The following is a 16,056-nucleotide window of genomic DNA, read 5'->3' as shown; positions in this document are numbered from 1 at the left end:
GAGTCACTAACACTTTCTGGTAACCAATGTTTTCTGTTTTTTAAAAAACTTTTAAATGTTACATCCCTTCACCTGTAAAGTTATTGCAATTATACCAAGGTCATTGGGTCCGCTTGCGCAAGTCCCCAGACATAAAGCGGCCTTTTCTTGTGCCAACATCACTGAGTTAAAATAATCAAATGAACCACTCTAAATTCAGAAGGCATTTGTAATCTAATGAGCTAATCTGTCAACCACGCTTTTTATCCTATTTATCCTGTAGGTTGCAATTTCACAAAGAGCACATAACGCTATGTGGCCACAATCCAAGGGTAGTTGTGACAAACAGCCCTTTGAAAACAATGCCATGGGACTCGGTCCTATTGATAGCAGTGGTACTTAGTTACAATTAACTTTCGCTGGATCAGCACCTGCAAAATCATTGTGGGGGCGGAAAGTCAAAACTCATAGCAAAGTTTGGTCTTGTTGAGGGCAATTGAATGTAACAGATGTAAAGACCCCAAATGGGCAACAGGCTTACTTTTGCAGGATAAACTCTAAGCCCTTGTCGATGGCTATATTGCAATTTCTTAGCTAACTGCTTAGTCAATTAAGTGCGTCTTGGGGCACAGGCAAGGTTAAAGGTCACATTTTTTCAATACAATTCAGAAAGACTGTGAAGTCAGGGAATTTTTACCAGAATGCTTTCCACAAGGAGATCCTTGAGATTCACAGCTTGTATTGTCCTGAAATAGATCGATAATGTATCATAAAAAAGATTACTTCACAAATAGAAGAATTAAAAAGTGATGTCTGTATTTTCCCCAGCTCCAGGAAGGGGCCTGCATGGCCTCTTCCAACTTTATGATTCTGTGAATCAAAAGACACCACAAACTGCAATATCGGTGCAACCTCAAAATAACAACATGCCATAATTATGAAATGATGGAATGGCTACCTTTTCCAGCCCAGAATTAGGGTGGGAAGGGTGGTAATCTCCACAGCCAACCCAGAAGGAACGAGGCTGGAAGCTGGTGTGCAGCCCAATTTATGGGATTACCAGTCCTAAGCCTTTCCGTTCCCATCCCTGTGTGGCATGCTAACTGTGTCCAGTGCATGCACACACTGGGCATGCCAACCTCCTTGCCTAGCCCCCTTACCTGCCTCCACTGAGGGCCCAGCTTCCTCTTTCCAGCCTTTAGTCCTCTGTGGGTCAGAATATTGCAGCCTTAGCTAAATCATGGCTACGGTTACGCATGGTGACTCAGTGCAGTCAATAAACAGGACATTCAATAAACATTAGGACTGCAGAAGTCCAACGACAACTCATTTCCAATAGCAACCCTTTGAATCACATCCTTTGACACCTGCTTCTTCCTCCAAGCATCTCAACAAGGTGGTGTTATCTACTGTATCAAAGGCTGCAGATCAATTTAATACGAGCAACAGAATGGGATGGCTTTTGTCCACACTCAAATGAGTGTGGTGTGAACCAGCATGGTGTGGTGGTTAAGAGCAGTGGACTCTAATCTGGAGAACCGGTTTTGATACCCTACTCCTCCACATGCAGACAGTTGGGTGACCTTCGGCCAGTTGCAGTTTTCTTAGAGCTGTTCGCATAGATCAATTCTCTTAGAGCTCTCTCAACCCCAGCACATTACAGAGTTCTGTTGTGGGGGGAGGCAGGGAAAGGCAATTTTAAACTGCTTTGGAACTCCTTCGGGTAGTGAAAATTAGGATAAAACGCAGCTCTTTTTATTATTATTTTATTCTTATTATTAATTTAAAGTTAGCAGTGCTGTCTTTATCCCATGGCCAAGTCTGAAAAGGGTGTAGAGCAGATGAGTTATCCAAGAAGATTTGGAGCTGGTCCACTACTGCTCTTTCTATCAGTTTGTCCAGAAATAATAGACTGGAGTTTGGACAATAGTTCACCACCTCATTTTTCTGAAGGGATTTTTTTAAAGTAGTGGACAGATAACTGGCTTTTTGAGGGACGGAGGGAAAGTGCCCTGAGTTATTGACTGACTTAGATGCTAAGGGTTTGATGATGTGGCCCTCAGATTGTTTTAGCAGCCAGGATGGGCAAGAGTCCAGTATAAGTAGTATCCTTCCCGGATCCCAGAATTTTGTCAACATCCATCATGGAATAATGATTTATAAAAAGGCCAAGCAGTGTATTAGACATTTCTTCTGGGGTATTTATGTTACAGATGACATCTTGATCAATGTATACTCTATATCAGGGGTAGTCAACCTGTGGTCCTCCAGATGTCCATGGACTACAATTCCCATGAGCTCATGGGAATTGTAGTCCATGGACATCTGGAGGAAGACAGACTATCCGTGCTATAGGGTGAGTCTCCAGCCCTTCCCTCAAAGGCACAGTGCAAAATAGTAAAGACAGGGTATGACCTCTTTAATGTGTTGGGCCAATCACAATTTGGAAGAGAATGAAGGTAGTCAAAGAAGTTATAAAATCCTGGGACTTCAACATGAATGTTGAACATGAATGTTGAAGTCCCCCAGAATGATCAGTCTAGGAGCATCAATAATTTTTATTTTATCGGGGTCTGGGAAGGCTCCCTGTAGATCTGTTAACATATTTTGTTGTTGTTGTTGTTGTTAAGTACGAAGTCATGTCCGAACCATCACGACCCCATGGGCAATGATCCTCCAGGCCTTCCTGTCCTCTACCATTCCCCGGAGTCCATTTAAGTTTGCACCTACTGCTTCAGTAACTCCATCCAGCCACCTCATTCTCTGTTGTCCCCTTCTTCTTTTGCCCTCAGTCGCTCCCAGCATTAGGCTCTTCTCCAGGGAATCCTTCCTTCTCATGAGGTGGCCAAAGTATTTGAGTTTCATCTTCAGGATCTGGACTTCTAAGGAGCAGTCAGGGCTGATCTCCTCTAGGACTGACCAATTTGTTCGCCTTGCAGTCTAAGGGACTCGCAAGACTCTTCTCCTGCACCAGAGTTCAAAAGCCTCGATTCTTTGATGCTCGGCCTTTCTTATGGTCCAACTTTCCCAGCCATACATTGCAACTGGGAAGATCATAGCCTTGACTAGACGCACTTTTGTTGGCAGGATGATGTCTCTGCTTTTTAGGATGCTGTCTAGATTTGCCATAGCTTTCCTCCCCAGAAGCAAGTGTCTTTTAATTTCTTTGCTGCAGTCCCCATCTGCAGTGATCTTGGAGCCCAGGAAAATAAAATCTATCACTACCTCCATTTCTTCTCCATCTATTTGCCAGGAAATGAGAGGGCCGGATGCCATGATCTTTGTTTACTTGATGTTGAGTTTCAAGTCAACTTTTGCACTCTCCTCCTTCACCCGCATCAACAGGCTCTTTAGTTCCTCTTTACTTTCTGCCATTAGAGTGGTATCATAGAGTGGTATCATAGAATCACAGAATTACAGAATCATAGAGTTGGAAGGGGCCATACAGGCCATCTAGTCCAACCCCCTGCTCAACGCAGCCCAAAGCATCCAAGAAAAGTGTGTATCCAACCTTTGCTTGAAGACTGCCAGTGAGGGGGAGCTCACCACCTCCTTAGGCAGCCTATTCCACTGCTGAACTACTGACTGTGAAAAATTTTTTCCTGATATCTAGACTATATCGTAGTACTTGTAGGATGGGCAAGAGTTTACTGCATGTACTGGACACCCATTACTGCACGTCCTTTCCTCTGCAGCCAATGGAAACAGCATCCTGCCCTCCTCCAAGTGGTAACCTTTCACAATCATCTGCATATCTGAGGCTGTTGATATTTCTCCCTGCAATCTTGATCCAAATTTGTCACTCATCTGACCACGCCTTTCTTATGATGTGCTTCGCATACAAGTTAAATAGGCAAGGCGACAGTATACAGCCTTGCCGAACTCCTTTCTCAATTTTGAACCAATCAGTGATTCCATGCCTGGTTCTCACTGTTGCTTTTTGACCTGCATGTAGGTTTCTCGAGAGACAGGTAAGATGCTCTGGTATTCCCATCTCTTTAAGAACTTGCCACAATTTGTTGTGCTCCACACAATCAAAGGCTTTAGCATAATCAATGAAGCAGAAGTAGATGTTCTTCTGGAACTCCCTAGCTTTCTCCATGATCCAGCATATGTTGGCAATTAGATCTCTAGTTCCTCTGCCTCTTCGAAATCTTGCCTGTACTTCTGGAAGTTCTCAGTCCACATATTGCTGGAGCCTAGCTTGTAGGATTTTGAGCATAATTTTGCAAGCATGAGAAATGAGTGCAATGGTGAGGTAGTTTGAACATTCTTTGGCATTGCCCTTATTTGGGTTTGGAATGTAAACTGACCTTTTCCAATCCTGTGGCCACTGTTGAGTTTTCCAAATTTGCTGGCATATTGAGTGTAGCACTTTTACTGCATCGTCTTTTAAGATTTTGAATAAGACTTCTCAAATAGTATGACTGCCAGTCTTACTAAAGGATTTTAATTGAGCAATTACGTGCCTTTTGCTTAATTAAATTTTCATATATGGGATTGTTAACAAACCATCTTTAACCTTTTTGTATATGGAAGTTATAAACAGAACTATGACTTTTGGTCACAATTCTACTGATTAGAATTAGGCTTTATGGATTACAAACTGATATATATCTTATCAGCTAATGCCTCACAATACTTGGTGTAATAGCGGAATGCCAGATACAGAATGTTCCTGTGTTGTATATCCTCTGCGAAAATTGTACAGTCTGAAGTTAAAGTGGTAATCTTACAGATATTTTAAATTCATTGGGTTCTATCCAACCGATTTTTCCTCTAAAAAGAAAAGCATGGATCCCCTTTAACCCCCCCCCCCCCAAGGCTATGTTTCAGGTGAGGCTGTAATATGGCTTTTATACAGTGACAAAGGCTGCAGTCCTAAAAGCACTTTTCGAAGCAGCAAGCCCAACGTTACATACTGTGAGTGGATACCCTTTAATTGTTCCTAAAGGCTGTTTTCTTCACAAACTAAACCAATATTTCAGCTCCCCTATTGTGCTGGTCAGTCTTGGCCTCTATTAAAAACCAACACTTCTTTTTTTTTAAACTGTTCTTATCTTTTTACTTTTGACACTCGTCGTAGGATTTGAAAGCCTGATCCGGATTCTGCTTCTGTCTTCCTCGACCCCAGCTTGATGATGAAAAACATATTTAATATATGGAAGAAAGGGATTTCCCCACCTAACCTTTCTATTTTATAACTGTATCTGTGCATGGCTTTTCTTCAAACCCAAACTGATGATAGTCACCCTGCCTGTTTAGTTCTAGGGAAGATCCGGAGTGCCGTTGGAAGTGCTCAGCTCCTTATGTCCCAGAAATTCCAGCAGTTCTATTGGCTGTGTCAACAGAATCTGGTAGGTCAATGCTCTTAAATATTACTGGAGTCCAGCTATTTCCTGCTCTGTCTCAGCAGTTGTTGGGTGAAAATCATTTAATCCTTGGTGAGGGGAGCTACTTTTATAACTGCATAATGAGTAATAAATGTGTAATTTTCTACACCATCTACTCTCGTGCAGTTTCAGTTGTCATAGAAGGCAGTACCAGGAGCAGCTGAGTGTGGCAGCACAAATTCAGCTACTATGAAAATTACTGGGTTGTGTGATTTTGTGGCTGGCCTCAGGCTTGTTATGAGATATTGTTGATAAGTGATAGAGTACAGTAGGCACAAGTTGCAATGAGAGAAATGTATGGATATGCTTACATATTATTCTGTCTATGTTTTTACTGTTTCACTTATTTACTGTTTCCTTAGTACTGTAAGGAACACAGTAAAATCTGAAGGAGCAAGGTTTATTTTGTTTTGAAATGGCACCTGAAAACCTGAAATATAATGGGTTAAGAAATCATACCTAGTGGGACAGAGTTAGGTAGGGCTACAGGAAGTCTCTTCAGGGCTGCTTTAAGAGCTACCGTGACATCTAGCCCAACTTCCTGTAAAGATTCTGCCCCCTTCACACCACAGGTCCCAGTCCTGACATCACGTCTCATGACTCTCCCAGCTCCATAAGCCCCCCAAGATTGCCAAGGGCCCTCAAAATGTTGTTACCTTATCCTGCACCCCTGTCAACAGCCCTTCATATAGTCTACTCTGTGCAGTTCATATTCTAGAAAGACACAGATGGCCATTTTAGTATTATTCAAATAGCTGTGTAGTTGCCACTCAGGGATTTGGAAGTTCTAAATACTGAACAGAAAACTCCAAATGAATGACTATGGCTGGGATCCAAAGATCTATTTAAGGCTCATCAAAGTGTTCGGTATGTCCAGCGAAATTTATTTGGACAGCAGACCACAATCTGTTTCTGAAAGTCTCCTCGGAATCCCCCTGCTCCTTCAAGATTGGCAAGTGGCATAATGTCTGATACAAGTCCAAGAGACATGGAACTACTTGTATGGCTCTCTGTAACTTCCCAGTGATTTCCTTCCCCAATTTGTTGATGACTGTACCAACCATTTGCACTGAATACTGGCATTCTCTCTCGGCAGTGTGGTTTATACAGTAAAGAAAAAACTAAATGTGGCACAGAATCCCTCTGATACCTCTTTCTTGAGGTCCCTCCTTCCAGCTTCTGTCTTAGCACTATAGTATTATATTGGCGATGGAGCAAACGTCTCTTAGAATGCAGCACCAGTGAAAGACAACAATTCCCGTTGGAATGAGAGAACAAAATAAAATTTTGAGTTGGCATCTGAGAATGTGACCTATAAATCTGTCTTATTTAAAATCAATCATACTGTAATATTTACAGTTTAACCTTTACCAGCATGACAGGGCATTCATTCTCTGCATGCCCATTTGAGTCTCATTATCCAGTAAGGTTAAAGCAAACCAGGGTTTTGAAAAACATCCTTGAAATGCAGCTGTATTTACTCTGCCATTTGCATCAGTGGTAACTGGCTTAGCTAATGCTGCAGGCAGTCAAGTTACTCTTTTCTCACTTCCCTGTTATGATTACGTATGGGAATGCTGGTGAGAGCGCTGGCGGTACGTCCGCACTGAGCGGGGCTATGGGGCTCTTGAGTGATCTGATGTCTTCTGACTGATTCCTGCAGGCCACCAGAAGAGAGATGGCATCAGCACAAACGTGTCAGGCCACATACTGGAAAAAATAATCAAATCCTCTGCAATGTTTGGGTTTTTTAAAAATATATAGTTTCCATTGGGTGTGGGTGTGTGGGTGTATGTGGGTGTGTGTATATGTGCAGGAGAGCTTATCTTCTGTCAGAAACTAAAGACGGCCTATAACAGATAATAACAAAAACCAGGGAAGAAAGCAAGAAGTCTGGCCTTTTCTTAAACATTAGAACAGGGGTAGTCAAATTGCGGCCCTCCAGATGTCCATGGACTACGATTCCCACGAGCCCCTGCCAGCAAATGCAAATTGGGGGCCGCAATTTGACTACCCCTGGTCTAAAGCAATAGTTGAGTCCAGTGGCACTTTAAGACCAAGAAAGTTTAATTCTGGGTATAAGCTTTCATGTGCATGCACATTTCTTCAGATACTTCAATCTGAATGCTGGCAGGGGCTCGTGGAAATTGTAATCCATGGACATCTGGGGGGGCCACAGTTTGACTACCCCTGCATTAGAAAGACAGAAATAATGGCCACTGCAAAAAAACAGACATGTCACAATAGCAATTGATGGTGAAGAGATCGATGCATTCAAAAATCCACTTTTCTTGGCCCACAAATGGATGCAGTATGGAAAATAAGCATCGAATTGCTCTGGGTCGCTCAGCAATGACCAGCTTGAATAGAGCATGGAAAAGCAAGGACATAAGCTTGATTGCCACATGTAGATTAGTTCATTCTATCATATTTCCAATAGCTACTTATGGCTGTCAAAGTTGGATGATGAAGAGAGTTGATTCATTTGAACTCTGGTGCTGGAGAAGGCTTCTGTGGATTCCGTGGACAGCAAAAGTCACAAACAAGGAAATCCTAGAGCGGATAAAGCCTGATTGTCACTGGAAGGCAAACTCACGAAACACTTTCTCACTCACTTTGGCCACATCATGCGATCCAACTCAATTGAGAGAGCAGTTTTGTTAGGACTGCTCGGTGGTAAAAGGAAACCAGGCTGGCAAAGAACACAGCAGACACTGGCCAGAGCATTATACAGCTAAGGAAGTGATGCAAGATCAAAAAATGTGGCAACAGTTGACCCATAGGATCATCAAGAGTCAGAAATGAGTAAATCACTAATATCATCGTTACCTCTCTGATTGCAACATCAGAAGATATTTAAGAGAGAAGGAACCTTTTTCTTTTTTAAAAAAAGCTGTTGTAAGAAAGGGGGATTGGATTAAGAATACAGCACTAGGACAGGGACGTTCAGGGCCACACCTTTCTCCTGCTAGAAATCTCCCTTATGTGGTGCAGTTAGCCCCAATAGAATTGATGGTGGCTGATAGGGGACATTTGTCACATACATTATATTACAGGAAACTGCATTATGCTGCATCAGATCCTTGATTCATCAAGGTCAGCATTATCTGCTCTGGTTGGCAGTGCCTCTTCAGAGTCTTGTATTTTTGATATCGCTGGCAAACTGAATATGCCAAGGATTGAAGTTGATGCTCTACTTCTGAGCCACAGCTTTTCCTAATTACTCCACACCACCACCAAAAGGAACCTGGGGAAAGGGAAAGGGTTAACCCACTGCTTCTCCATCACCAACAGACTGATCCAGATTTCAGTGGGAGCCCCCATGGCTTTTTCAGAATACAAGTTTAACCACTGGGAAACTTAAAACTTCATATAGTAGTGCCCTATGACAATATATTTGTATACAACACCATGTATACCTCTGCATAACACTTCAGGGGCGTTACCCATTTATAACCAACCCAGTAATCTTATCAGTGTTTATAACATAATCAAGTTTATAGGCTGACAGTCTTGTCAGAGAATGGATATAGCTCAGTCACACATAGAGCTGTGAGGTCGTTGCCCAGAGAGTGACCAGCTCTAGCTACATGGAGAGGTGATCATTTGTAGTGACACATCAAGACAGTGTAACCCAATCACCACCTTGGCAGACATTCAGAAAACAGGAACAAAAGTCAGGGAGCATGGGGCTTAGCTATCTACATCACTGTCACATGGACCAATTATGCATGAGGTGGAATGCCTGGGCTGGCAGCAACAGGGCTACCAGGCTAATCCCCGATTATGCCTAATGTCGCCACCATCCTGGCTGCCACTCAGCTCTGGCCCGACTCAGGCCCTTGGACAGCTTATGGTAAGGAAATAGGGATTCTTCTGCATTCCCTGAGATGCCACAGGCGCCATCGGGGGCTGGGTTGGGCCAGTGCTGTGCATAATCAGAACACCCCACACCCTTGTCAGCTGGACGGGGCGTTCCCCCACCTCAACCTTGATGGGAGAACGGCATACCACTCCCCTGCCATCGTGCGGTGTGGGCTCCATGTTTGTTGCTGCTGCCGCCAGGCAGTGCACTGGGCTTTTTAGCCCTGGCATTGTGTGCACGTATGCACTACACCGCAGCAGTCCACGTACACGGGAAGCAGCGGGGCATGCCACCCTGATGCAAGGACCCGGCAGCAGCCCAGCGTGGCTGCTGCCATGCATAATCGGTCATGGTGAGCTTTTAATATCTGCATCCATCACAGGTGGATTTTCTTTTAACAGTCACTGTGTTGCAGGTGCATTGAGGCCAGAATATTTGAAAAAGTCAACCATTGGCCCTAATCTACCATGTTTCTGAAAGCCAAACACCTTGAATTTCACAAGAAACGAAGAGAGACACAGAGGGAAAGACTTTAAAGTTAATCTCATTCTTTTAACACCTAGATATGATCTACTTAGGGTTACAAATTCTAGAATCATAGAATAATAGAGTTGGAAGGGACCTCCTGGGTCATCTAGTCCAACCCCTTGCACCTTGAAGGACACTCACAACCCTATCGCTCCTCCACTGTAACCTGCCACCCCCTTAAGCCTTCACAGAATCAGCCTCTCTGTCAGATGGCCATCCAGCCTCTGTTCAAAAATTTCCAAAGAGGCAGGATAGCCATCTGACAGAGAGGCTGATTCTAGTGAGAGACCACAGCTAAAAGGTAAAGGCCACTGTGGGTAGAGGCCAACGCAGAGGTGCAAACATTATCAAGGCCCATTTTTGCTAGGTATTGTGCTTTAGGACACAATTCATGGGGCTAGAACCAGGTTTCTGATTTCCTTAAGCTATATATAGATATATATTGAGAAAGAGAGAGACACATTTTTTCATAATATCAAATTTTAGTACAGCTCAAGAAGAAGCGTTGCTATTAGCATGCTTTGCAAGGTGACTGTTGAGAAGTACTAGTATACATTATTGAGAGAGGGGGGGAAATGTGTGTGAAATATATATATGATACAAGACAGCCCTCTTGTGGCTCTGGGGGTATAAAGCAGCCTATCTCAACATTTTTGCTGTTGAGAAACCTCTGAAACATTCTTCAGGCTTTGAAAAACCTCACAAGTGGCGCAATCATGCACAATATGGTTGGGGAGCATAGCTGTGTATACCCCTCCAGACCCCTCCCTTTCTCACCCCCTCCAGGCCCATCATTGGCCATTTGGGGGGGGGGGCTCTGGTCAACATGACTACATATGGTCATATCACCCGATAAATGTTTAACACATTTTAAAAATATATACAATATTAATTAACTGTCACCCATTCAGGAAACCCTTCCAGAGCCATCAAGAAAGCCCAGCTGAGACAGCCTGGTAAAAAGCAACAGAAGGCCATCGTTAGAAAGTATACATAGCATTATTTCTGAGAGGAGCACGTAAGAAAGAAGAATAAGCTCTCTAAATAACGATAGGATGGAAAACCTCCATGACTACAATATAATGAACTGGAGAAAGTCTAGGTTGTCTGGAGAATTTCAGAAATACAAGTGTGCGCACATGAGCTTTTTTTCTCAATCTCACCCACTAGTTGTTATGTTGTTAGGTGCAAAGTCGTGTCCGACCCATCGCGACCCCATGGACAATGATCCTCCAGGCCTTCCTGTCCTCTACCATTCCTCAAAGTCCATTTAAGTTTGCATCGACTGCCACCCACTAGATTACCCCATAAATTGCCAAGTTTGTAATAGAGAACATCTCAATTGCAATGCATAGGGCTGCACTAATTTGCATCATTCGGAGGTCAGGCATATAGAATGCAATTGGAACCAGAGCATACAATATAAAAGTAATCTAGTAGTAGAAGTTAATGTAATTTGGAACAGATTTATTTGCTCCATTTTGTAAAACTCCTATCTTTACTCCAAAAAACTCAGGACAAAATATATAGCCCGTCTGTCCTGTAATGTCAGTTAGCAGAGAGTGAGAGAGAGAGAGAGAGAGAGAGACTGGCTAAGGGTAGCCTGATACATTGAATGTTGAGTGGGGATTTATCCCTGTCTTCCTGATCTTGCATAAACACTCTAACCCCCTATGACACACTGGCTCTCATACATTCTCCTCCTGCATTGTTTCACAATGTTTTTTTTTCCAAAACCTTACTTGCTTTTTGATTAAAAACACTCAAGATATCAAATCCAAAATGGCAGCCAAGGAATCATGCATGGATCATCAGACATATTTCTGACATGGAAAGGAAGATTGCTGTGGCTGCTTCCACTGAGAACAATACATGTTTATTGCTGAAGCCACTGGGAAGTTTTTTTTCCAGATAGGGTCTTTATAAGAGATCATGTTTGCCATTTCAGGTTGTTTCCTGTAAGGAGGGACAAAACCTTCTGCTTTGTTCAAAAGAAAGTGGACTTCATTGTGCCATTTGGTGGTCCCTAACATAAGACAGCTATGATTCAAGCAGGAGATTGCATTCTTGAAAACAATATTCATACCTTTGGGGGTGCAAAGGGAAAGGAAACGTGGGTCAACAGTTTTACAATATACATAATTATTATTCTTGCTATTTACGACTTCTTTGTTGCGTGTCTATCAGGACCCCAGTGCCATGCCACGGCCAACTTCACAGGATCTAGCAGGATTCTGGGACTTATTACAGCTGTCGATTGAAGATGTCAGTATGAAGTTTGATGAATTGCACCAGCTGAAGCTGAATGAATGGAAAATAGTAGAATCACCTGAAAGGAAGGTAAGAATGGTATAGCTGAAACCATTCATGCTCGCTTTGGACTGATGTGCCCTTTTATTGCAGCCCATTATTTTCTGTTAACAATGATGTGTTACACCAGCAGACCATGACCTTGACTGGGGTTTTCTCTCTGGACTGTAGAGGCTGCAATAGTGCGACCAGCCCATACTCTCAAGAGCAATGTACACATTGCTTTTTGCTCTTGAGGGGGAAATTCTATTAAGGGAGAATGTTTTAAATTTCCACTGTAATGTTTAAGCAAGTGGCTGTAATGGATTGTAAAAGCCCATCGTAATCTGATTAGAGTCCTTGAATCATAGGGTTGGAAGGAGCCATACAGGCCATCTAGTCCAACTTCCTGCTCAATGCAACATCAGCCTCATGTTGTTGAACAATCATTTTTCTGAATTAGTTGTAGCACGCTAAAGACACTTGGAGAATATGCAGTTGTTGTTAAAGGTGTCTAGCCAGTTTGGTGTAGGGCAGTGGCTTCTAATCTAGAGTGGCAGATTAAGAGCAGTGGTTTCTAATCTGGAGTGCTGGGTTTGAATCCCCGCTCCTCTGCATGCAGCCAGCTGGGTGACCTTGGGCTAGTCACAGTCCTGTTAGAAGTGTTCTCACAGAGCAGTCCTGTCAGAGCTCCCTTAGCTTCATCTACCTCACAGGGTGCCTGTTTTGGGGAGAAGAAGTTAATTGTAAGTCGCTTTGAGACTCCTTTGGGCAGTGAAAAGCAGGGTATAAAAGCCAGCTCTTCTCCTTCTCCAGTATTAATATGTAACTTATTTCTTCCAGATGCTGTTCACATAGAACAGTGACTGTAGCTACCATGGCGGATGACAGCCATCAGGAGCCCCTAAACAGATTATAATCATAAATCTTTGGGTCCAGGGATCACAAACCTTTTGGCGTTTATTTAATTTATATCTCATGTCTCACTCAGCATTTCAGGGTGGCTAACAGTATAAATAACATACAACATGGGTACATTAGACACCGTTTTAAAATAATAAAATGTAAAGTATGTGCAATAACTAAGATTAGGATTAATGACCCCATAATCACCAATTGGCTGTAATCAAGGATCAGCTGAGTACATATCAGGGTTGTTCCTGATGTGACAAGGAAAAGGGGAGTGTATGCAAGCGAAGGGCTGTAGTTGCTTTCTTATGTGTCTGCACTGGCCTCAGCCAAGGGCTTGACAGAAAAGCCCCGTTTTACAGGCCCTGCAGAACCGCTGGAGTTCCAGCAGGGCCCTGATCTCACTTGGAAGCTCTTTCCACCAAGCTGAGGCCAGATGGACTTCTTTGGGCCCAGGGATCACAAACCTTTTGGCATTGCCTGAGCATAGTGTGCTTTCAGGGATGTATTCAGATAGCTTGTCCTTAAGATTCCCTCTGATATCCCTGCACAGCACTGAAACCGAACCTAAACATTATATTAAAGTAAATTACATGATTGTGTGTTGGTCCCCAACATGACAGGAATGTTGTCTCTCTAGCTGCCTTTTCTCAGCAGATCTAATGGCTGTGTTGACACATATTTTAAATAAATTGAGTATTTCAATTTAAAAGGGTTCCCCACCCCCCCAAAAAATATATTGAATGGCCCTTAAAAAAAAAAAGCTCCTTTTTAAACTGGCCACCATGTGCTTCAAAACAGGGCCATTTTGAAGGAAGAACCAAGGACTGGCTGCTTTCATACAAATAAAAGGGCATTTTACTCAGCTCCTCCCCATTGCTCACTAGAAATGGATCCAGGACCATGTAAACAGGACCCACAGTTCAGTTGTGAGGCAGTGGAAGACCAGAGGACGCCAGAACAGTGGGGCATCAAATTCTCCCTTGGTCTGTAGTCCTGTTCCCCAGTTACAGCAAAGAGACGTACAATCCATGTACAATGTCCAACTGACTTTTCTTTATGTGTACGTTGAATAATTCAATGCATGTACAGCTGCATGTGTGATACAAATAATCCAGACACAATAATCCAAATACTAGTCCCCAGTCTCATTCATAAAATGAACACACATAAGCTCTTTCTTCCAGACAGGCATATATACACATACATGCAGGACATGCATGTGTTCTCTGTAACATGTGAACAGGAGCTTATTTTCTCTGTGTATGCTTCATCCTCCCTTCCCTCCATTGGTTGTCATCCTCAGTGTGCATGTTACTCCTCCCTTGAACTTCTTCTGTGTATATGTGTTTGTATTTCCCATCCTCTATCACTCGTGTGTGTTTGCGTGCTTGGTTCTGCCTCCCATGGCACTTGTATCCTAGTGGCGTCCCCCACCGTCCCTCAAGATTCCAAAGGTGCCAAAATGTTGAGGACCCCTGTATAAACCACTATGATGAGAACAGATAAGATTGTTTCTGTGAGTGTACAGAACAGCAAAATACAAACTAAAATCCCTGTGCTGTTCAGCCCAGGATGGAAGAGGCAGGATTCTGCTTGGAAATCCAATCATGGCCCAACTTTCTTTGGAGAGGTGGTGCAAAAATAACATGTTGACCATTAGTGACCTGTACCACAAACATTTCTCCCTGGGATAGTCCCTTGTTATGCCAGGCCTTACCTCCATATAACTAAAGGGAAAACTGGAGTACAGAATGGATGGCATGAGTACAGAGATTAGAGATGTGCAGCTCGCTGCGATCTCATATTCAGTGGAGACCAAACATTGCAGAACTAGCCTAATTAAAAGCCTTTCTTTTGGGCAATTTTTCTGCCACTCCTTATTCATTGAGAGTTTAGTGCAGAGGACAGAGTCAGGGTGCCATCCAGTTTAAAAACAGGAGACTTAAACAAACAACTCTCACATTCAAATTAGTGGAATATAAAATACTCTTAACTTGGGCTAGGCCGTGCCCTTTCTTACTTAATTTAGTCCCCTTTAACGATGTTCAAGTGGACTTTGTGATGTATGTTCCATATTGCTGTATCTGCCAAGAAAATGAGCTCCAATTGACCCGCCGGATTGTAAAATTGTTCTTATTGACTTTATACGCTTTAACAGTTGAGGAAGTCTACAGATCTGAGTGTGAACACATTTAGGGGAATCAAAATATTTCGCAGTTGATATTTCTCTGACGCTGAAAGGCCCAATTTAGATGTTTGTGTCAGGGCAGCCCCTCTTTTTGCAGCTGCAGCACAGACATGCAAACCCCCAAGGGAGGCAGCTGCAATAATTCTGGGTTTTTTCAGTTCAAATCACACTGCTGGGAATGCTTGTGATGTATAATCATTGTGTATACTACAGTTTGCATGCTTTGGGTTTCGGAGGAGGCCTGTCACAAATGTCTGTCTGGGCATGGACCAGTGAGACGTCATATTTAATTCTGTGTATTGTGTTTATAAAGAGCCTCTTGTGGCACAGAGTGGTAAGGCAGCAGATATGCAGTCTGAAAGCTCTGCCCATGAGGCTGGGAGTTCAATCCCACCAGCCGGCTCAAGGTTGACTCAGCCTTCCATCCTTCCGAGGTGGGTAAAATGAGTACCCAGCTTGCTGGGGGGTAAACGATAATGACTGGGGAAGGCACTGGCAAACCACCCCATATTGAGTCTGCCATGAAAACGCTGGAGGGCGTCACCCCAAGGGTCAGACATGACTCGATGCTTGCACAGGGGGTACCTTTACCTTTATTGGGTTTCTGTTATAAAGGGGGTAGGGCGGAAAGTGCCATCAAGTCACAGCTGATTTTTGGTGACCCCATAGGGTTTTCAGAGCAAGAGACGTTCACAGGTGGTTTGCCAGTGCCTGCCTCCCTGTCACAACCTTGGTCTTCCTTGGAGATCTCCCATCCAAGTGCTACCTAGGGCCGACCTTGCTTAATATCCGAGATTGGGCTCGCCGGGCTATTCAGGTCAGGGCATAAAGCATTCCTACAAGTTTTGTTAAGGCACCACTGTGAAATACATTCAAACGTGTCTCGTTTTCTTTGGTTAACA

At 43.3% G+C, this 16,056-nt stretch overlaps 1 protein-coding gene across 15 annotated transcripts in view; it reads left to right on the top strand.

Moving 5' to 3' along the window:
- The window catches only part of DLGAP2 (DLG associated protein 2), a 578,727-nt gene that overhangs the window by 553,143 nt on the left and 9,528 nt on the right, over positions 1 to 16,056 (top strand). For all 15 annotated transcript variants that reach the window (XM_077309418.1, XM_077309398.1, XM_077309427.1 and 12 more), the window contains 2 exons: positions 5,245 to 5,336; positions 11,953 to 12,105. In XM_077309418.1, coding sequence (XP_077165533.1) covers positions 5,245 to 5,336; positions 11,953 to 12,105 — 245 coding nt within the window. The remainder of the gene's footprint in view (positions 1 to 5,244; positions 5,337 to 11,952; positions 12,106 to 16,056) is intronic.

The sequence above is a fragment of the Paroedura picta genome, chromosome 1 (genome assembly GCF_049243985.1).
Source record: "Paroedura picta isolate Pp20150507F chromosome 1, Ppicta_v3.0, whole genome shotgun sequence".
Lineage (NCBI taxonomy): Eukaryota > Metazoa > Chordata > Lepidosauria > Squamata > Gekkonidae > Paroedura > Paroedura picta.
The sequence above is the reverse complement of the archived record's forward strand: the minus strand, read 5'-3'. Positions and strand labels throughout refer to the sequence as shown.